The following is a 20,975-nucleotide window of genomic DNA, read 5'->3' on the forward strand; positions in this document are numbered from 1 at the left end:
CTAACTAGAGAAGGTGCAGGCACTGCTCATTGAGATCAGCATGCAAAGTACCAGAGCAGCATTTCAGTCAGCTGAAGTCAGTGAAGCAACCTGGAGGATATTGTTCACTTTGTTGATCCACAGCAGAATGAAGCCAGGACTAGTTCAGACAGCTTGTCCCTAGCTTAAACTGCAAGCAGCTTTTGCTTCACCACTTGCAGTTTTCTTAGGCTGCAGCTCTAGAGACAGGACTGCTATAAGGCCATGGCCTGAGCTTTCTACATTACAAGATGCTCACTGGGACCTTTTCTACTAGAAAAAAATGTGCAGAATGTTTTCCACCCTGCTCACCTTTGGCCCTGTGTGCAGCTGCTGGCTGTGGGCACTGCTCAGTGTTCACGTATCTGATAGCTTACTCTTCCCTTAAATCACCAAAAGTCCCAGCATCTTGCTTTTTAAGTGTTTCATTACTGGGAAAAGACTTCAGCACATGGGATTCACTGCTCTTTCCACTGTATTTCTGCCATTTCTAGATAGTTTTAAAAGGACGAGTCTTAGAAGTGCAACGAGGAGAAAAGTGCTTCTTTGCTCCTCCAGCCAACATTTAACAAACTGGTATCTCATTCTTATGGATTATCTTTCCTGAAATACACAGGCACCCAGGGCAGATGAAGAGGAGAACAGGCAGAAGTAGGTATGGCCTATCACTTATCCTCAACTGTATTTTTCAGCAGAACAAACTTCCTCCTGCTGCTACAATATACACCAAAATGAGTGCAAGGTATCCAAAACATTTTCAGTTCTTAGATCGGTGTCAGCTTGACATTCATTGACATTCATAACAGACAAACCAATAAAAGCATCAAACGTAAAAGATGCCAGCCTGGTCCTTTAGACAGAGCCACATGCTGGGGTACCACTCATTTCACCAAGCCCAAAGAGGCCGTATCTATTCCAACCGCATCTCTTTTAATCTCAGAAGTACAAATCACATTAGCAGCAGTGTTCAGGCTTTTCCAGAGTGCAATCTTGACCCTGAGTTTACAGTAGTAGAGAATTTAAATGGAAGAGTCTAGCAGATTTCTTTGCATATTGGCTGCATTAAACATTTACAATGGAACTATAAAAACACTAGAAAAAAATCATATTCCTTGTTCAAGTTCTGCAGAAGAAAGGAGTGAAACAGCCCTTCTGTGCTTTGCATAGAGAAGCAGAGTGAGCATGACAAGAAGCAAGTCTCCCCACCAAGACAAATAAATCATGGACCTGGCCTCATTAGATTCTGGAACGAAATAAGAGGAACTGGCAAACAAGCACAATTAGCAATTATTAGAGACTGGACAGCAGAGGCAGTTACGGAGAGATCAAAGCTATGGCCAATGTTTGGGAATCTTCCAAGAGGCTCAAGCCAAGCTAGACTGGACACTTCTTTACAGATCAGTGCAAAAGTGACACCTATAACTAAAAGCATTTATTCCCCTTCCCATCCCTCACATTCAGTTTCCTTCACAAGAACGTAACTGGCACATAAATTCCATGACAGCTCAGGGAAACTAGACCCAGAAACATTTTGGGAACAAAACATGAACCTTCAACAGTTCTCCAAGCTGACACCCACTGTAATCCCACTGTCACATCACAACCACTTCTGTGAATCTAGCTACCTGCCCAGATATTCCCAGTGCTCAACCTTCAGAACTTTTCTCTCGTTAGGGACCCCAGTAAGGAAGTGTTACAAAAGCTGTCCAGACCCCATACGGTGCTCGGATGAGCAGACTCAGGTAAGTACTAAGAGAATCTGCATCCATCCTGTATTACAGATGGGTTCTTAAGAGGCTTGTCTTATCGACAGCTGATCTTGAACAAGGAATATGCAAGGCCACAGGTAGAGTAAGTCATATGCCCTAAAAGTAGTAGTTAGGTCCCAGAATCCAGTGCAAATATTCTCCATAGACACCCAATGGCATCTAGTCCACCCTTGGCATCAGGATCCTCTGAAAACTTGCGATGAGGGAGGGACCCAGAAGCTTATTTCTGTGGTGCTTGCGTGGAGTCTCAGGAGATGCACTGACGGGTTCTGTCCAGCAGCTGCTGCTGCAGGCTACAGGATGAAGCGATCAGAAGTACAGGGCAGGCTCACTGCTGAAGTCGGAGAGTCCGCCCTTCTCCGCTGGGGTGAGCTGTGGAGAAAGCAGAGTCGAAACGGAGACATCATCAGATCTAGAGCAAGTGAGTATCCACACCTCTGGGTGGTGCAGGCTGCATTGGCACCTTGCCCGGGGCTAACGAGCACATTTAATTCCCCTCCAAAAGTGCCCTGCAGTACAAAGCGTGCCAGCTGCCTTAAGACTTCGTCACACACAGGGAGAGGCAGGGCTGCTGGGGGCAGTGGAAGCTTGTGTTGATCTCTGCTTCCCCTGCCCAGCAAGGTGTGCCATGCAGGTGTTCAGGGGAAGGCACGTCCTGTCCCACCCGCTGCCCAGACTAATCCAAGAGCCGGATAAAAGCGGGACAGGACAAAACCACAACCTGCTTTGAAGTCTCACCATGACTTGGTTCCCATGGGAGTCAGCTTCCTTCGGGAGGGGTCTCTCGGAGGCAGGCATCTCCTCGTACTTCTGCTCCTGCCACTCGCTGAACTTCACAGAGTGCTTTGGGGTGTAGCTGGATAGATCTGCTGGAAGGACAAAGCTTACGTGAGCATTTCTCACCACTCCAAAAGGAAGAAGGGTCAGGATCCTGGCCAGGGACAGGACAGAAGCTGTCCCTCAGCAGGATGGACAAGGAACTTGTTCCTTTTGCAGGTAGAAGCCCATGCCACACTCTCTCTAGGGGCTGTCAGCTCCCTAGCAGACATCATGGCACCACCTACCCCTCTCAGTTAACCTAGCAAGGAGCATGAAGCGTATTTTTAAGTTTTGGACAACACATAGCATCTCAGGCAAGAGAAGTCTGGGAGTTCCCTGATCTGTTTCAAGCCCTGTCCCCACTAAGCCCCAGTTCTGCTGTCAGCTGGCAGAAGATCACTTCCATGAACATTTCCAGCTGCATGGAGCACCATAACGGGCTGTAGGAAACATGGACAGTGTCAGACACCACCAATAACCCCACGATGCCAACAGAGCACCTCGCTCACCTGAGTTAGGTGTACTGGGATGCAAAATGCTATTTGGGCGTGGAATGTGAAAGGTGCAAGGCTTGTCCTCCTCTGTTTCAGAAGCGTGTCCTTCCTCTTCGTCCTCTTCTTCTGCCAGTGAGCTCTCTGACGGATACTCAAACATGGTCTGCAAACTTGTCTCGTTGAAGGAGATCTTCATCTAGACAACAGCAAAAAAGAACTATTACAAAGCAGCATGAGAAACCACTGACCCCCAGGTTTCTTCTGGCAACGACCACCTCCCATCCCAGGGCTTTGCCCTACAGGAAGTCATCACGTCTTCCCACACCTCTCCCCACATGCCTTGCTGAACCTCACACCGCACTGACAGAAACCACAAAGGCAGATGGCCATACAGATGGGACAGAGTCAGGAGGCTCAGAGGTGCTCCGGTGTTTTGCCCCAGCACACGCCTTGCCACCACCTAACATCGTGATGCCAGCAGCCAGGAGCTGCCAGCACGTCCCTCAGGAGGACATGGCAAGGAGAGGAGAGCATCCTCGCATCCTCTTGTTGAAAAGGTGGCATCTCTAATGCCTGCCGACTCGTTTGTGTACCCATGCTCTAGGCAATAGAAACATCAGTGATTAGGACCAATTTTTGGGAGGATATCATGGCAAAAAAACTATTTCTGGTAGATTAAAAAAAAAAAAAAAGAATTAACACCAGAACTAAGAAGATGGAAGCAGCTAAGGGAAGGACGGTAACAGGTGGTATTAGCGAAAATACTGGACAAATGGGAGGTCCCTAAGGTTCTGTTTCAAAACTGGTTTTATTAAATATTCTCACTAGTGACCTTTGTGCAATAACTGAGAGACCGAGAAATGAAGATGACTCCAACATGCAACCTGGCTGAGGGAAAAACCAGAATTTCATGGGTCATTCAGAAGACCAGACAGCAAGAACCCTACACATCGGATGATGTTTAAGACCAGCCCTTGCTCTGAGAGCCTGCTCAGGATTTTAAATTCATCACCTGTGAATAACTGAGAACATTCTGAATTGGTTACAGGACTGTAATCATCATTAGGATGCTGCTTAACTAAACCTGGAATGAAGCAAAGAATTTCCACTGGAAACTGGGACTGCCCAGCTCCAACCTCCCTCTAACACCCAGCAGGAAGCAGGAGGCAGTGATCAGAGCCTCCTCCTCTCCTCCATGCTGAGCAGAACGGCTTCCTCAGCTTCACGCCCAAGCCCTTGGTGGCCTCTGAAGGACTTGCTCCATTTTCTCAACATCTTCCCTGCAGTGGGAAGGCCAAACCCAGATGCAGTAACTGCAGATGTGGTCTTCCAAATCCAAAGCAAAAGCTGAGGGCAGGGATTGTTCACCTGCTGCTTTACCTGTCCTAATCATTACCTACACTCCTGCTTAGAAGATTTGGTTACAATTCATCATTCTTGAACAGGTGGAGATGAAATTCAGCCCGTTCATGCCAGCAGAAATAAAGGTTGAGAAAAAGCATAATGGCTCTTTGTAAGTGCACCAAAAAAATAAACACCAAGGAGCAGAGAAGAACTGCTGATGCCAGCATACAACACAGACAAACAAGGAGGATAAGCTTGCCAGGAATAACTTTAAGCCAAAAATAAGGAAGTATCTAGCCAACTCGGATCAAGGTTCAGGACCAGCTGCCTAAAAGGGTGCTGAGATCCCTTTACTTATAACTGCATTTAAAACTGAGCTAATAGGGTTATGAACAGAATTAACAGACACAGTTGCTTGTGACAGGCAGTAGGAACCAGTTGATTCAGAAGATTTCTTCTGATCCTGTGTAATGACCAGAAGGAAGAAAGTACAGCACACCTGCCCCACGTGCCGTATTTGCTGTTTCCCTCACGTACAAAATACACAAGAGGTCAAGAAACAGCACGCGGCCCTAAGCAGCTTTCAGGCAACCTCACACCACGCGTGCTGCTCCGACACAAATACTTCTTGCAACAGCAGCAGCCACCTCGGCATCTCCTTCGCCTGGTGCAACCCTGGTGCCACTGCGTGCCCTGCTCAGGCCAAGCCCACGACTGCAGGGGTGGGAGCCTGCGGACACAGCAGAGCTGGCTGCTACGTCGTGCTGCTCTGCCCAAGCCCCGGATGTGCCCCGGGCACAGGCTGCCTCCTTTCCCCACACCCCAGGAGAAGGGGATGGAAGCAGAGGGCAACCAGCTGCCTCGCCCCACTTTAGCTGTCCCCAGGTGACACGGGGCACGATTACAGTTCTGAGAAAAGGGAGTGCAGTAAAACAGCCCTGAAGATCAGAGCACCCCAGCTGCTGTTTGCTGAATTTCTTACCCCTGCTGCTGCCCTAGATGCTCCCTGACCCGAGCCAGGCAGCGAGAGCTCACAATGTGGCCTCTGTGCTCCAAGGGCTGCGAGGACGGCCCTGTGCTCCCTGACGCTGCGGGGCCACCCCAGGACCAGGCACAGCACTGCCAGCATGTGCTGCAGGGCAACGCATGAATAAGCATGGCAAGCAAAGGGGACAGGACAGATCAACCTGGTTTTTCAAATTTAAGCTTGGGAGGCACAAATAGGTTTTCCTGGTTCTCTGCTAACAGAAGGAAAACTCTAAGAAAAGTGACTTTGAGACTAATTTAGACCAAAGCTGTGCGTAGAGCAAGGGGAGAAAACAGCCCCACCCAGGGAGTGAAGCCAGGGCAGGACCAGGAAGCAGCAGCAGTCACCAGGGGATCCCCGGCAGCACCCAAGGCCCCAAGGCCGCGTGCCACAGCCCAGCCCGAATCAGAGCAGCCCTGCTTGGTTCGCCCGCGGCCACGCTGGGTGAGCTGCAGGAGGCTCCGTGCTTGCCGGGTCCCTGCCGCAGAGGAGCCACAACGCTGTAGGAGGCAATGCTGAAGTTATTCAAAATGAAAAGTAATTGCTGCCTGCAGCAGTGCCAGCCCCACGCATGAGGGCCCGAGGGAGGGCTCGTACCCTGAGGGTTTGCTGCTTCAGCAAGCCCTCCCCGAGGCAGCACAGCCTGCAAGAAGGCTGACAGCAGCACGAGTGCACCACGGTGCAGCCCCCCTAACACTGCGCTGGCCCGCCCCGTGCTGGCATCCCAAGCCCTGCACCCAAAGGCGAGGCACCAAGGAGCAGGAAGGGCCCAGCAGCTCTCGAGGACGCACCCAGGCAAAGCAAACAGTGGGGGAACAACCCTCCGCTGGCACGGGGTCGGACTCCAGCACCACTGCCTTCCCTGCTCCTGCGCGCTGCCCCGGGGACACGCGTTCACCTCTGCCCATGCAGAGGGAGAACCGAGAGGAAAGGGCCCCAGAACCAGGCACAGCCCCGTAGAGAGCCAGCCAGGGCAGCGCAGAGCTGCTCAGTGTAGCCAGGAAAGGATGGAGATGACTTAGTAAGAGAAAACAAGAGGAAACAAAACATGGTTATATGGCTGCCTCAAAAAGCCTCTCAGCAGCAAGGAGCAGAGCTGAGCAGTCAGAACTGCACGTAAGGAGCATGGGCTGGGTTGGCCCCAGAAGCACCTAAAAATAAATAAATCAGAAACCCAGTAATGGTACAGTCAGAGGCCAGGCGGCCCCTTGAGAGACCGTGCAGACTTCTACAGAAACACAAGAGGTGATGGGGTCATTTTCTTGAGAAGAAAAATGCGTCCCAGAAGAGCCAAGCACGCTGGAGCCCGGTCAGAGGAGCCGGCTCGCGGCGTCTCGGTGCAGCTCCCCCGCCTCTGCTGCATCAGCAGCCGCCAGCTGCAGAAAGGACAAACTCTGCACCCTTCAGCTGTGGATGTTTGCAGGGATTAATCAGTATTTGCTCAACTGAATGCTTTGCGCAGAACCGTGTCGCACAACCAGAGTTCAACCCTACGCTGTGTATCTATAGAGGAACAGCCCACCCGGCCATCAGGGCCACGCTGGGAAGAACGAAGCAGGTTTTTCAGGGAATATCGTGTGGCTCAGCCACTAGATTCTTGTTGCCATAGCAAAAATCATTTATTTATTTGCTAGGATTTGAGCAGTAATGAGTAATAGAGTACCCAGGAAAGGGAAGCCAGGGTAAACATTGCCCAACAAGCCTAAATCTGGGTAGTCGCATGTAGCTTAGGAAAACAAAAAGGAAAAAAAAAAGGCAAGCCTGCTTCAGGAGATGCTGTCAGGACCTAGTCTGCACCCAGACCAACAGGAAAAGCACCCCCACATACAGAAACAGAACAGAAATAAAAATAGCCAATTTACAGGAACCTGCTACACGAACAATGAAGGTTGGCAGACACCAAGGTGGGAAAGTCTGTGCGCCTCTGCAGCTGATGAAAGGGCACACACCTGGTGGCTTCTCACAACCCACAGATATCAGAGCAAATCTCCACAGCAAACCATGGGGCTAATCTGCATCATTAGCTCCAGAAGCAAATTCTTTCTTGTGGCTTTTCTCCACCCATTAGCGCACTCACTTCTGGGCAGGTGTGGCAGAGCCAAAGCAATGTCAGTGCAGGGTGTTTTACACCTTGTGAACAGGAATGTCTTTGGAAATTCAAATCCTTGTCTTAAAAAAAGAGATTTGTTCTAGTCATTAAAAAAAAAAAAATCACCCTCTTCTTTAACCATGTTCCAGCAAGTGAGGGTCCACGTATGGCCTCCCCTGACGCAGGAACCGTGATAGGGCAGCGGCTGCTGCGTGGTGACAGGAGGGACATGGCAATGTTTCAGTGACGTGGTGATGCTACCCAAGCATTTGTAAAACACCAACACTTGCATAGCATCAGGAATCAAGAACTGCTCTTTTCAGGTAGTAACCTCCCTCTAACCATTCTCTCTCTGAGCAACATGATCCTGAGATGACAGAATTAGGGACTGCACCGTCTCCTACAGCCCTAGGATGTGCATGGGCTGCCAACAAGCTGCTGGGTGTGATTTATGGCAGCTGGTTTAGCAGCTTTTCACGCCTGGTCAACCAAATGCCTCCTCCTTTCTCAGCAACACCAGCAGGAGGGTTTCGGTTGATACCTGCTGGGAGCATGGACAATTCAGAGTGATTACAAAAGAGCGAGTGACTGAAATCTCAAACAGGTATGAATAAAATCAGTGTTTTGAAGAAAAAAAAAAAAACACTTTGCATTTCTGTACAGCCTTACATTGAGTTTTGTTTGACTACACTTTCAAACATTTGTTTGACTACATTGACTATTACATTTGTTTGACTACACTGGTAGTCAGAGATTTGGCCAGTGAAATGAGCACAAGACATCGCTCCAGAGACCTGAGGCTGCAAAAGCAGACAGCTGGGCGTGCATCAGAAAACCTGCTGATATGCAGCACCCCACAGAGATCCACAAGAGCTGTCACCAGCCAGGCAGCAAAGCTCCTGTGCACCAAGACCCATTCGGGCTGTAATGCAGAACATCCTCCACGCTCCATGCTGCCATGGGGGGCACTGGGCAAGTACAAATAACTGCCTGCAAGTCTGGAAACAGAGGGCAGAAGTAGACATTTCACAGCAGACAAAGATCCCCAAAGGGTTTTCCCTGGGCTTTCCATCTGACCCAGCCCGAGCATTCTCGCAGATCAGCAAATTTAGCAGGAGGTGGCGGCGGCCCAAAGCTGCACCCTCTGCAGGGGCTTCGATCGTGACCTGCACTCAGTGATCTCCCACCTGGTGCACTTCTCTCTCTACAACTTTTAGATAAAGGATGTGTTAGCAATGAACTTATCAATGTGCCTGTACGCGACCTGAAACAGGGTTATGTGTCAGCTCAGGTTGTTGAATAACTCCAGGCACAAAATCTATGCATGGCAGCCTGGAACAGTACCCTGGGGGCTGCAACATACAGGCCAGCTTTTCAGTAGCATCAGCACATTAAAAAGGCATTGGCTGTCATTTGGGAGAAGATAAAGAGCTTTCCTTGACACAAGAAGAAAGGGTTTTTTCCATGACAGATGTGCCTAAGGATGGGGGAGATGCAAGATTTGGTTCTATCAGATTAACCCCATGTTGCTATGGCTGATGCACCCTAAACACACTCAAAAATTGTAGATGGTTCAGTTCTGCCACTCTGTACAAAACCAAAGAGCTCTGTTGGCTGCTCCACCTTAGGTTCACTTGATCATGCTTTTCTGAGAAGTGTTTTGTAAGAGCAACACTGAGTCCTCCTCAACGATTAACTGCATAACAGAGCTAGTTACTGAATAGAGATAGAAACACTAAAGATTTACAGCAGTACCACATCAGTGCAGTGCTGTGTTGCTGGCAAAGGAGAGATTGCCTCCAGGACTGCATCCCAGCTCCCAAGCCACAGGGCAAAACAAGAAAGTCTCCATTTACAAGGCAACCCACAAAGCCAGCTCTGTGTAATCAATATGCTGAAGCACATGGTAGATAGGAGCAATGCATGGAGATTCGAAATATTAAACTCCTTGTACAAGACACGGGGAAGTTTCAAATTCCTGATGAGAAGGGACAGGGTAGGGACAGTCCCAGAGAGCATGGCAGGGCAGACAGCTCTTGGTTAACTCTTCCCTCGACGGGTCAGCCAAGAAGAGACCCCAGCGCCCAACCACCCGCCGGGCAGCCGCGTCCAAGCCTGACGTGGCACAAAGCAGCCATTCAGCAAAGGATCCCTTCATTCCTTCACACATCTGCAGACAGAGGAGCCAGAGCCCTCGACAGCTTAACAAGCAATTCAGCCCTTACTTAGCCCATAAGAATCGGGCAACTCTCTCTCTATATACAGCCCAGGTCTCGTCTGAATGCACAAAGAGAGCAGGCACTAACACGAAGCAATCAGTGCCAAGGCTTGGTGTCTTCACGAGCACTGTGTGAGAGGCACAGCAGAGGATCCTGCTCCAGAGGCAGCTCTGAGGCAATGCAGACAGCCTGTGGCTACAAAGCGGGGCAGTGTTGGGAGAGGCCACCCACAAACATTTCTGTGCAGCCCTGCCTGACCAGCGCAGTCCGAACAAATGCTTCTGTTTCAGGGAAAGTGAACCTTCTCCAGCTGGAATGGGTCAGAGGGAGCATCATTTTCCAGGAATACAGAGAAGTCGGGAACAGAAGTAACTCCCACCCTTGCAAGGAGCTTATTCCAGACTTCGGGCCCAAAGGCTCCATGTATATGCTACACGTCAGAGTTCACACCTCTCTTGCCCTCTGTCTGTACTATAACATGCAAAAGACGCTTCCTGGAAGAGAAATGACTAAGTGCAGCAAGTTCACCGTGGGGCTTACAGATGTGTCCTCACACCTGTGTTTTCACTAGCTGCAAGCTATGCAATTTCCCTAAGCACACAAGCGTTTTGCTCTCATACTGTCTTTGAGATGTTTTCCTCCAGCTTACTCATAGTCCATCAGATGCTGGTGAACCAGCAGATCCCTGCCAAATTCCCAGGATCAGCTGAAGGGCACTTCTCAGAAAACATCAGCACAGAGTTCCTTCAGTCCAGATCTTCCCAGGAAGTTTACAGAAGTTTCTCGGTATGACACAGACACTTCACGTGACTTCCTACACAAACCATCCAGACGGAGATAACGGGACAGCCTCACGGCATACCCAGGCCCACTGCAGTCGCTGGAAGAGCCTGGCTTTGGCACTGGCTTTAGGATGGCACGGGTTTCCCTCGGCAGAAGAGTGCTGAAGCTGGGCAGCTGCACAACCCCAGGGTGCCCAGAGGTGGAGGAGGTGCTGCTGCAGCTCCCACTGAGATTTCCTTTACTGCCACAGAGGCTGGAAACTTGACGTTTTCTTTTCTGCAGCCACTTCCCACACAGCAGCTGACAGGCAGGACTTCTCCCCTCATCGGTCTGAGCGTGTGCTCCCTACCCTTTCTCAGGAACACCATGACCACATGCTGGAAAAAACAGAGTGCGTGGGGGGAACCCAAACCCAAGACAAGCTGAATACTTGAGATAGAGGGAAATTACAAACTATCTCCCATCTGGTGCATAGATTGAGGAAACCGATTAAGATAACGTTAGCCGTAATCCGCATGATCAGAACTCAGAGCACAAAGCGCTCCAAATCTCCTCTCGAGCTCTGGGGCCAGACTAAGCCCTGGGCACGTCCTACCCAGCTTCAAAGGCAGGCTCCTCTCTTATTTGCGTAAGAGTTTCTATTTTAGCTCTTCGGTCCCATTCATCAGGCTGCGGGCAGTGGCAGGAGATGGGAGGAAGCGCACTGCGGGAATTTGGGAGCAGCTTGGGCTGTTGCTGCTGCATGGGGCAAAGCCTGGGAGTGGCAAGGCCACAGAGAACCTCGAGCTGCAGAAACTTTCCCACTACTGAGAGGAGATAAACATGACTCATCTGCTCTGCCAGTGCTTTGGTACAGCACAGTACCAGCACTTGAAGCAGCTGGCAGGCAGCAAGGAAACAGAAAAAACAACATACCTCCCCACCGATGTCTCAGGTCCAGCTTGTGAGGTGGTTTAGACTACAACCACAGCGAGATCCTACAGTCTTCAGCCATCACCATCATAGTCTAAAATCAGCAGAATTAGAAAAAGGCAGGGAAGTAGCACCGTCCTGGTATCCTGCTCAGATCTGACTGCTGCTGGAAACCATCTCCACGCGGGAGGGACCAAGTCTGATCATCCGAGACATGTATTTTCTGAGCAGCACTTGTGACTGCTGACCTCATTTGCCAAAAATTCAATACATTCATGTCAGATACATACTGCAGTCCCTCCTTAAAGGCAGCAGATGTATTTCCATGACAAAGTACAGTCACGAGACAGAAAATGGCAAGATACAGGCTCTCCAAGAAGTTCAACAAAACAAATCTTCAACCCGAGCCCTCCAGAACACAGAGAGGGAATCTGCCAGGTTTTTGCAGACAGATTTCTGCTTCCACCACCAGGCTAATTTACTTGTGCTATACCTTGCGAAAAATACTGCAGGCAGTCACTAGTATTGAGATTCCACACTGTACAGACCTGCTCCAAACAGGTTTGGGCAACAGCTTGCAGTGTTCATCCCTGCCAGCATCTTGAGCCTACATCTGGTTCTCACAGGAGACCATCTCCAGCAGAAGTGAGCAGATGGAAAGCTACAGAGCAAGAAGTGCAGCAGGTTAGACCAACAAAACTGCTGCCCAATCCTGTCCATGCTGAAAAGCTGAGGGGTGTTTGCAGTAGTTTTTCCACAGACACTCAAGTGGGCATTTGCAAGCCACATTCAAGTTTTAAGCTGCTCAAAATGTTAGAAAATTGACCGTGCTAAAGCAGACATAAACTGTAAAACTCCATCTTCAAAGACAATTTTGCAGAGAAGCAGGGAGGCGTTAGGTTCCAGCTGTTTGGATCCCCCTAACCTTGTTCTTGTAAGCCCTATCAATACAAAGCTACAGCTCACCTCCCAGCAGTCAGCAAACAGCCAGCTGACAAGCAAAAAGTATTAACACCATCACCAATCTGATGCCTCTTGGCTCTCAAGCCCTGTTACTTACAGCATTTGGGTTGCCTGGCTTAGAAGTAACCTTTCCTGCAGGATCCTCGAGATGTACCAAGGTCCTGGAGAGGGCAAACAAACTGATGAGGGATGCACTTGAGGAGTGACAAGACCTAAGGAAGGAGCAGAGTCTGGACAACCTCTCTACGCACAGGACCTTCACGGCAGAGTCCAAGCTCCATTGGGTTGAGAGTGTGAAGCCTGGGGACTGACAACCACCCCTCAGCACCCCACTGGCTCGGCGGCTGGTAGTCCTTCCCCATCACTCGCTCCAACACGCCAGTCACATGTTCTACAGAAACTCAGATTTCTATCATGCCGACAACCCTACGTACGTTATTTTGACAGGTAACCAAACAAAGATTGGTTCTCGTTAGCTCATCCAAGCCAGATTTTATCCGCTGAGGTCCAACAGCTCCACATCCTGCAGCAAAGCCTTTCCTTCCTCCCGGGGCTGCCGTGCTCCCCTGGGACTGCTGCCAGGCTGAGATTTCTTTATTTCTTCTGTGATAGCAGAGGATGAAGACAAGCGCTGAACAGAGGTCACCAGCCGCGCTCTGCATCCTCTCTCCCATCCCCTGTTTAGAACACGGGTCAGCAGGTCTCCTTCCACCCCTGCACACGTATCCTGTCCTCACCGGCAGAGCTCAGCCAGCCTCTTCCAGCGACCGCCCAGCGCTCCACTGGAGCCCAAACATATCCGTTCAGGGCAGCAAACGTTCGCCTGGTTTTCCAGCTGAAGCCACACCTCTCGCTGTACCTGAACCACACTGCGAGGTCTCTTCAAATAGCCATGGAGCTGAAGGGCATTGCCGTGGCTGCAGGAGGACAAGAGCTCAAACTCCCTGCCCATACGGGCAGCCCACTCCCCACTATGAGCGCCACCGGGGCTCTGCCCTCCTCCTGCACGTCTTGGCCAGGGCCCATCTCACACAACCCCATGTTCACCACCACAGCCCTCAGGGAATGCCTGTCCCACCATGGCAACTCAAGAAGACTACAAAGAAGAGCTGGGAAAACTTTATTTTCCCCCCTAACACAGCCATAGCATTTCTCTCTACCCTTCACCAGCTCCGTATCTAGCTGGGGATGACAGCTCCAGCCCCAAAACAAACAGCTGCTTCGCATGCTTGAAGTGTCTGGAAGGAGCAATAAAGCTGTTTTCCAAAAGACCTTGAGCACCAGCAGCAAGAAGGCAGCGTCCTTCAGGCCACAGCCAAGCCAGGAGCAGGACTTGGCCCTGCAGCAGCTGCCGTGCCCCCAAGAGCCAGGGCTGGAGCTGCCGGCACGCAGCCCCCAGCAGCGCTCAGCCCACTCGGCTCATCCCCAGCACACCAGAGCACCCGCAGGGACACGGACAGAGCCAGCCCCCTGTCACTGGCACCTTGGTGGCCACATGAAGGGCTCGGATGGCAGACCAGGAGGCTGAATTTCAGCATTTGAAGAAAAACATAACTTGTGTTTCCCTGAAGGATCAGCGTCCCTGCTGACCCAACACCAGCCCCGAGGCCTGCCCACCCCCAGGAGCACGGCACTCCCAGGCCGCTGTTTGTTTTGCCCCCATTCCTCCCACACCCCAGCAAGTGGATGAAGATTTTCAAGTAACCGAAGTCTCACTGAACACTGCTTTGCTGGCACACACAGACCTGCCAGCAAACCCCCAGCTGGATTCAGACGTGAAGCTGCTGAGGCAGGGGGTGGCTGTGCCTGGGGGCAGCAGTCCCGGAAGGCCCTGGGCACCGCGTGCCAAAGCCAGCAGCAGGAGCGATGTTGATTTCACCAAACTACAGCTTCCAGCTCGCAGAAGGGTTTGCTTCTGCCCAATCCAGGCCAAAACCAAGTTTCTGCAAACCCCAGCCTATCTTTAAACAGAGCCCTCGGTTTTGGCTGGTTGCCTTGACGACACAGCAATCTCCTGGGAAGAAACCAAGGAATGTGGTCTAGTTTGAGCTGCTTCCTTTTCAGGCATCAACATGCAGCCTGATTATCCAGAGTAAAAGCCACAAACATCCTCTAGGTTACGAGTAAACAGAAATCTTTCCATTTGCTACTGCATCTTCTAAGTCCTGCCTACAAAGTCAAATAACATCCCACGCTTGCCACCTCTAGCGAGGGGAAATGAACAGAGAGAAAACCCCGGTCCTTCTCCCACTGCATCGCCACGTTTTACCCAGAAAAGTCTCTATTTGCTTCTCCTTAGGCTGGACCTTATTTACTGAAGGGCTTACCCATTTATGTCAGCCTAAAACTCTGCAGCATAACAGGCAGTTCACTCCTTGCCTTTAATCTCTTTCACCAGAAGGCAGCACTTTCCACGAGCTCTCCCACAGGACAGCCCCTGCACACAAGTCAGTGCTCACCGCACTCCATTTTCAAAACACCTGCAGAGGGGCACAGTTAGTGCCATTACACTGATAAGAACAGAGGCAGAGAAGCTCCGTGACCCATCCAACACCACACAAATCCAGCACTCAGCAGACAAAACAGCTGTCAATTTTCTTACAAGATGTTAATTGTCTTACAAGCAAGACTACTTGCTGCTCCAGCAGCAGCGTCCAGCACAAAGCAATCAGCTCCTCTGGCAGCATCATGAGTTGGGCACATCTCTGAGTTTTTCTACTCCATCCTCAGAGTACCCATAACTGTAACACATCTTGATATTTTCGCAGTTTATACCATGCATGTCACACAGGATTTGGTGTAAATCCTACTAATGCCCCAAACTGAACAGAGCAGAGCCAAGGAAACAGCTGGAACCAGCAGCAGCGTGGAGGTGTTTAGGAAGCAGAACAACTCCAGCCTGATTAAGAACTTGTCTGCAGGAGACAATGAAAAACTGCAGGAGCACTTAGCAAAAATCCACACCTGTGCAGATTTGCCTATTCTGATGCAAGGCTCTCGTGCTTCAGATTTGCCACCTGCCTTAGTCATGATCAGATTAATATACACAGTGTGCTACTATGAAGGAACTTAATAACATTAAGCCAAGAGAAATAGCACTTGCTGCCTCATTTCCAAATGAGATGCATCCTATTCAAAGGATTTCCTTGAATTATAATGCTCAGTGCCTCAGGCACCCATGTGGATTCAGTCCATCAAATATTTAGTTGAATTTAGGTAACGGAATGTCAAACAGCACTTCCCGCTATGGAAAAACATGTCACGCCGCAAGCCTAGAAATCGGGATTTGTAGTGACACGATGCCTATGCTGCCTGTCACCACGGTGTGCTGCTTTCTGAGCAGAACGATTCACGCCTACTTCTTCAGTTCAGCAAAATAACCCGCTCTTTCAACATGCCTGTGTCTTGATTGCATCCAGACACATTTCATCATGCCACACAAAGTTTAATTCCCAATTTAAGGCTCCCAAGAATCTAAACTAGATCCCAAGCACTGAGAAAACCTGGCATTTGCTCCAAAGAAACTTGGAGCACTTTAAGTCTCCTGGCTCTTCAGAGAAGAGCAGCAACCACACATGAGCAGACAGGTGGTATAATCATATCAAGAGGAGTTAAGTTGTTGCTGATCTCTTTCTGCCTAATAGAGACCTAATTCTTGAGCCTCTATCAATAGATCACTAATCTGGGGAAGACGCCAACATCACGCTGCCCATTGCACTCTGTAACAAGGCAGTGATAAGTGGGACTTCAACGCATGAGCAAAAACAGAGTGATGGACAGTCTGCAGCTATTCAAACCATGCAGCTCCTCTCAATTTGCTATATACCAGAAATATCTCCCTTTCTGTTATCATACCTCCAAGCAGCAATGGTAGGCAGCCCTGTGGTTATCATAGGTGACATCCCACTCCGACTTACTCAGTGGGACAGCGCCAACCCCGCTCCCCACAGGCACGCCTTTGGCTCCCAAAAGGAGCAGAGCACAAAGCTTGCTGCTCATCTCCCCACCCAGCAGCTCACAGGACTGATTAAGCTACAAACAAAGCACTTGCCAAAAGCCAAGCCAAAAGCAGTAGGAAGCTACTTTTGGTCTCCCTGTTCAGAGCAGAGGCCCCCAAGGCAGTTACCTTCTTGCGGCGGGAGCCTGTCTTGCTCATGCAGGACCTCTCCAGGGACAGGTACCCACCGATCACTTCGATCTCGTTGACGGTGGGGTAGCGCTTTTTATGGGACAACCCCGGCTGGGGCCCATCAGCGTTCTCCACAGCTTTGCCTTTTCCTTTGCTTTCTTCTTCCTCCTCCTCTTCCTCCCGCTGAAGCCTTCCACCACCATCAGTAAGAGTCTGCGGCCCCGAGGCAACGGGCTTCCTTTTGGGCACGACAGTGAAGGTGTTGCCTCCCCTCTGATGGAGGCCAGGGGAGGCAGAGTGAGGTCTGTAGAGGGGCACAGAGGAAAACTCCATCTCCAGGTCAGGGCCAGCTCCTCCAGGCTGATCCGCCAAGTTCCCAGTCCTCGTGGCCAAGTTGACCCTGGGGGAGAGTTCCCCGCTGTCTGGCTCCACAATGTCATCGATGTAAGTCACAGGTACCAACGGATCCAGAGGCGCCGGCAGGGAAGCGACAGGCTCTTCCTGCTTCGGAGCGGAAACCCTCGGGGGCTCTTTCTGTACCTTCTGCTGCGAGGACAGTGGCGGCCTCGCTCCCGTGCTCTGTGCCACGGGCCGAGCTGGGCTGCCCTCCCGTCGGGGCACGAAGACGAAGGAGTTGCGCGAATTCAGGCGCAGCTTGGCCAGGGCCTGCGCTTGCAGGTCGTGGGCAGGGATGGCAGCCAAGTCAGGCTTGGGGGCTGGGAGGATCTCAAAGGAGCCCCCAGCCCGGGGGGCAGACGCAGAGAGCGGCTGGGTGGCACTGGGGGCCAGACTGGCACTGGGTGGGGGCAACACAGCCGCTTCGACCTCCTCCGGCTTTGGCCTCCTGGCGTTGGCAGCGCTGGTGGATGGCACTGTCGGCCCCTTGGGCGGCACGCTCCGGCCGGTGGGCTCGGGAACTCGGTCAGCAGGCTTGGGGACACGGCCGGGGGGCTCGGGGACACGGTCGATGGGCTTGGGGACATGGCTGGGGGGCTCGGGGACACGGTCGATGGGCTTGGGGACATGGCTGGGGGGCTCAGGGACATGGTCGATGGGCTTGGGGATACGGCCGGGGGGCTCAGGGACATGGCCAGCTGGCTCGGGGACACGGCCGGTGGGGGGCAGACCCCGAGGGGTCACGGTGAAGGAGTTGGAGCCAATCTTGTGGAGGAAGCAGTTGGCCTGGGGAGCCGCGGCCTTGGGGACACCCAGCGGTGCCTGGGGGGCGAGTGGGACCGCCTGGGGGGCCGCAGCCCTGGGGGACACCGGGGACACCTGGGGAGCCGGGGGTTGGGGGGCGGCAGCCCGGGGGGACGCCGGGGGCAGGGGGGGTGCCGGCAGCGGCTGGGGGGTGGCGGCCCGGGGGGGGATCGGCAAGGGCACGGGGGAGCCCGGTGCCGCCGGCGGGGGTCCCGGTCCCGTCTTCGGCGCCGAGGCTCGGGGGGAGCCCGGCCCCGCTTTCGGGGAAGCCGCTGCCCGGGGGGAGCCCGGCCCCGGCGGGGGGGAACCCGGCCCGGCCCGGGGGGGGGCGGCGGCGGCGGCGGGCCCGGGCAGCGCCTCCCCGCCCCGGCGGCGGCGGCCCCGCGGTCGCTGCCCGAACTTCTCCAGGAGGCGGCTGACGGTGCCCGGCTCGGCCGCCTCGGGCGTCTCGGCCGCCTCGTAGATGAAGACCTGCTCGGCGCGGATCTCGGCGAGCGCGGCGCCCTGGCGGGCCAGCAGCTCCCGCAGCGGGTCCGGGCGGCGCCCTGGCGGGGAGGACGAGGAGGAGGAGGAGGAGGCGGCGGCGGCGGCCGGCTCCCGGCGGCGTCCCGGCAGCGAGTCCCCGTCGGCGAAGCAGGAGGCGGCGGCGGCGTCGGGCTGCGACTCGATGATGAGGATGTTGTCGGCGCGGATGGTGCGGATGCCCGGCACGGCGCTGTACAGCTCCAGCAGCTGCTGCAGCGGCCGCGCCGCCTCGGGGCCGTGCCCGGGCAGCCCCTGCCGCAGCCGCCGCCGCTCGCTCTCCAGCCGCATGAAGGGGTTCTCCCGGAGCGGGCCCAGGCTCTCGGCCACCACCAGCCGCTCGCCCATCGCCGCCGCCGCCGCCGAGCCCCGCGCCGCCTGCCCGGCCGGGGGCTCCGCCTCGCCGCCGGCCGCCCCGGCCAGCTTGGCCCGCTTGCGCTCCAGGATCTCCCGCTTCCAGGCGGGCTGAGCCCGCGGCCCGGCCCCGAGCGGCGGCGGCGGCTCGGCGCTGCTCATGGCGGCGGCACAGGGGGCACTGCCGCGCCGCGGCCGCCGCCTCCGCCCGCCGCACCTGGGCAGGCCCCGCCGCCGGCCGCGGAGCCGCCCCCGGGGCCGCCCTCGGCGGGGCGGAGCGGGGCGGGCGGCCCCGAGGGCGGGGAGGGCGGCATGGCGGCCGGGGGGCACGGCCGCGCCCTGAGGCAGCCCCGGGCGTGAGGGCCGGGGTCGCGCAGAACACGGAGAGGGGGTCGCGGGAGGGAGCCGGCGGGGCCCGCAGGAGCTGTGGTGTGGCCGTGGCATCGTGGAGATGGAGAGCCCGAGAGTCGGGGCTGCGCGACCCCCAAGCCATCCAAAAACACTGTGGTTCCACCACGTGGGTCTCTGTTGGCCCCAAAGTTTGTTTTCAGCAAGGGTGGCGTGCCCTGTGCAGAGGGGAAGGGGCTCGGCACCCAGCTGAGGTCTCTGCCCACTAAAGCCTCGCATCCGCTCACAGCGGGGCTGCAGGGGTGCCAGCACGGTCTTCCCCTCAGCATGTGCCATAGCTGTCTGTCCTCAGGCACTGGTGGTCTGCCAGGAGCTACAGTGACTAACCCCACCAAAAATAAATTAAAATCTGTCATTTTTTACCCCTAGTTTAGCAGCCTGGACTGGCTCAGTAAGTGTCAGAACAAGAAGCAGCAGCAGAAGGGGAAGGGAATGAGAGACACGGGTCAGGATCACCTCACTGTCAGCTCGGCTGCGGTCTGACAAAGTGCAGATGTCTGGATGCGAGTGGGCAGCAAGAGAAAGGAACAAGCAACAGGCAGCAGAGCAGCGTCATACCAGGCCCGTGGTGGGCAGCACATCAGAGAAGCGCTTTAAGGGAAGCTCTGGAGGAGACAGCGGGGTGTCTGCACTGCAGGGCAGCAGGCACGGCTGGGGGAGGGCGATGGGCAGCGGGACCGCAGGCAGGAGGAGGGCGAGCCTGCAGAGCACTGCGGGAGGTTGGCTCCATGCAAACAGGATCACAGGAAAACATTTTTCATACTGCTTTCGCTATTCTGTGATGGCTGCTCATTACACACATTGGCGCAGAGAAAAGTATCGCCACCACGTTGTTTCCAGGCAGTGCCTGTTATCAACTGCCACCACGTTTCTTTGGGAAGTCTGTGCAATCAGGAAACAATTGAGAGCTCAGGACTTTCCATGCCTCAGATAACACTGTGTGCCGAAATCCTCAGCCCATGAGGCGCGGGGGGGAACGGCACGCTTGCTGGCACAGTGACGTAAATAACCTTTGGACAGCACTTGCTGAGGTCCCGGCTTGCCCCAAGCCGCACCCCAATGTGAGGGCCTCATTCCAGCATCTCACTGAAAATACAGGCCTGTTTACTGGAAGGAGGACTGTGTCTTGCTGGTAAGGCTCTTACCTTTGCACTCCTGAGCCAAGGCAGGGCAATTGTACTCCTTCAGTGAGACCTGAAGGGGGCTGGTGGTGGTATTTTGCTGCCAAAGTTGCCAGTGTGCTGGGAACAAATAGTACAATGCCCACATCTGCTGCCTGCCCTGTCTGTGTGCAGGCAAACCTGAGCAAAACGGAAGGAGGCAGCTCTTTGCAGTTAAGCTTTAATAACACAAGGGTGGTTTAAAGTTTACACACAACCCACTGTGCTCAACCAAGGCACAAGTCCATGGCACACTGTCCCGCATCATGGCCCTCACAGTGGCCCTCAGCGGGTGCCCGGGGTTGAGAATAAGGGCAGGGCAAGCGGGTAGTGACATTTCCCCGCCTCTGGTGACTCACGGCTCAGGCACTTACAGAGCCAACAATGTGTCTTTGTACTCGTAGATCTCAATGGATTTCTCTTTCATGGTCTTGTCTAGTTGGCTTTTGAGCCCATGTAAAGCCTACAAATCCTGAAATAATGAATCACGCAATTTGTCTTGCACCTGGTACAAAGAAAACGCCTCCCTTTGTGGGGATTGAACCTGACATCTGCTGGTTTTGCTGCATGCCCTCTTGCCTTTATAAAAAAAAAAAAAAAATCCAGCCATTATTTGTGTCCTCCCCTGCCAGTCAAGGTTGTAGAGCCTTCTATCATAGTTCCTGTCAACTGTTTTTTTTTTTTTCTAGGCTGAGTCAGTGAGACAGCATGAAGGACTGGAAAGTGAAACTTGGCTGGCTATTGAATGCTCTGGAGCTAATCCCC

The 20,975-nt window shown here is 53.4% G+C and overlaps 1 protein-coding gene across 2 annotated transcripts; it reads right to left on the reverse strand.

The window, feature by feature from the left end:
* Positions 1-927: 927 nt before the first annotated feature.
* TPRN (taperin) lies at positions 928-18,843 on the reverse strand. Of its 2 annotated transcripts, none has more exons than XM_084494415.1 (4): positions 16,564-18,843; positions 3,116-3,296; positions 2,526-2,656; positions 928-2,159 (listed from the first exon to the last, which is right to left on the reverse strand). In XM_084494415.1, exons 1-4 carry the CDS (start codon positions 18,802-18,804, stop codon positions 2,097-2,099), a joined length of 2,616 nt encoding a protein of 871 aa, XP_084350541.1. In that variant the 5' UTR covers positions 18,805-18,843; the 3' UTR covers positions 928-2,096. The 2 variants fall into 2 exon arrangements, with proteins under 2 accessions (XP_084350541.1, XP_084350542.1); XM_084494416.1 differs by having other exon boundaries at positions 2,526-2,653; positions 16,564-18,842.
* Between the last annotated feature and the right edge of the window lie 2,132 nt (positions 18,844-20,975).

The sequence above is a fragment of the Aythya ferina genome, assembly GCF_964211825.1.
Source record: "Aythya ferina genome assembly, chromosome: 20".
Taxonomy (NCBI): Eukaryota; Metazoa; Chordata; class Aves; order Anseriformes; family Anatidae; genus Aythya; species Aythya ferina.

Bases quoted from the DNA above. Each gene is read 5' to 3' on its own strand.
- TPRN (XM_084494415.1), bottom strand. From the start codon at position 18,804: ATGAGCAGCGCCGAGCCGCCGCCGCCGCTCGGGGCCGGGCCGCGGGCT. The intron at 3,297-16,563 runs GTAACTGCCTTG...GCTGTTGTCTAG, and splicing joins CAGGCTCCCGCCGCAAGAAG to ATGAAGATCTCCTTCAACGA. The intron at 2,657-3,115 runs GTGAGCGAGGTG...TTGTCCTTCCAG, and splicing joins TCCCAGTACACCTAACTCAG to CAGATCTATCCAGCTACACC.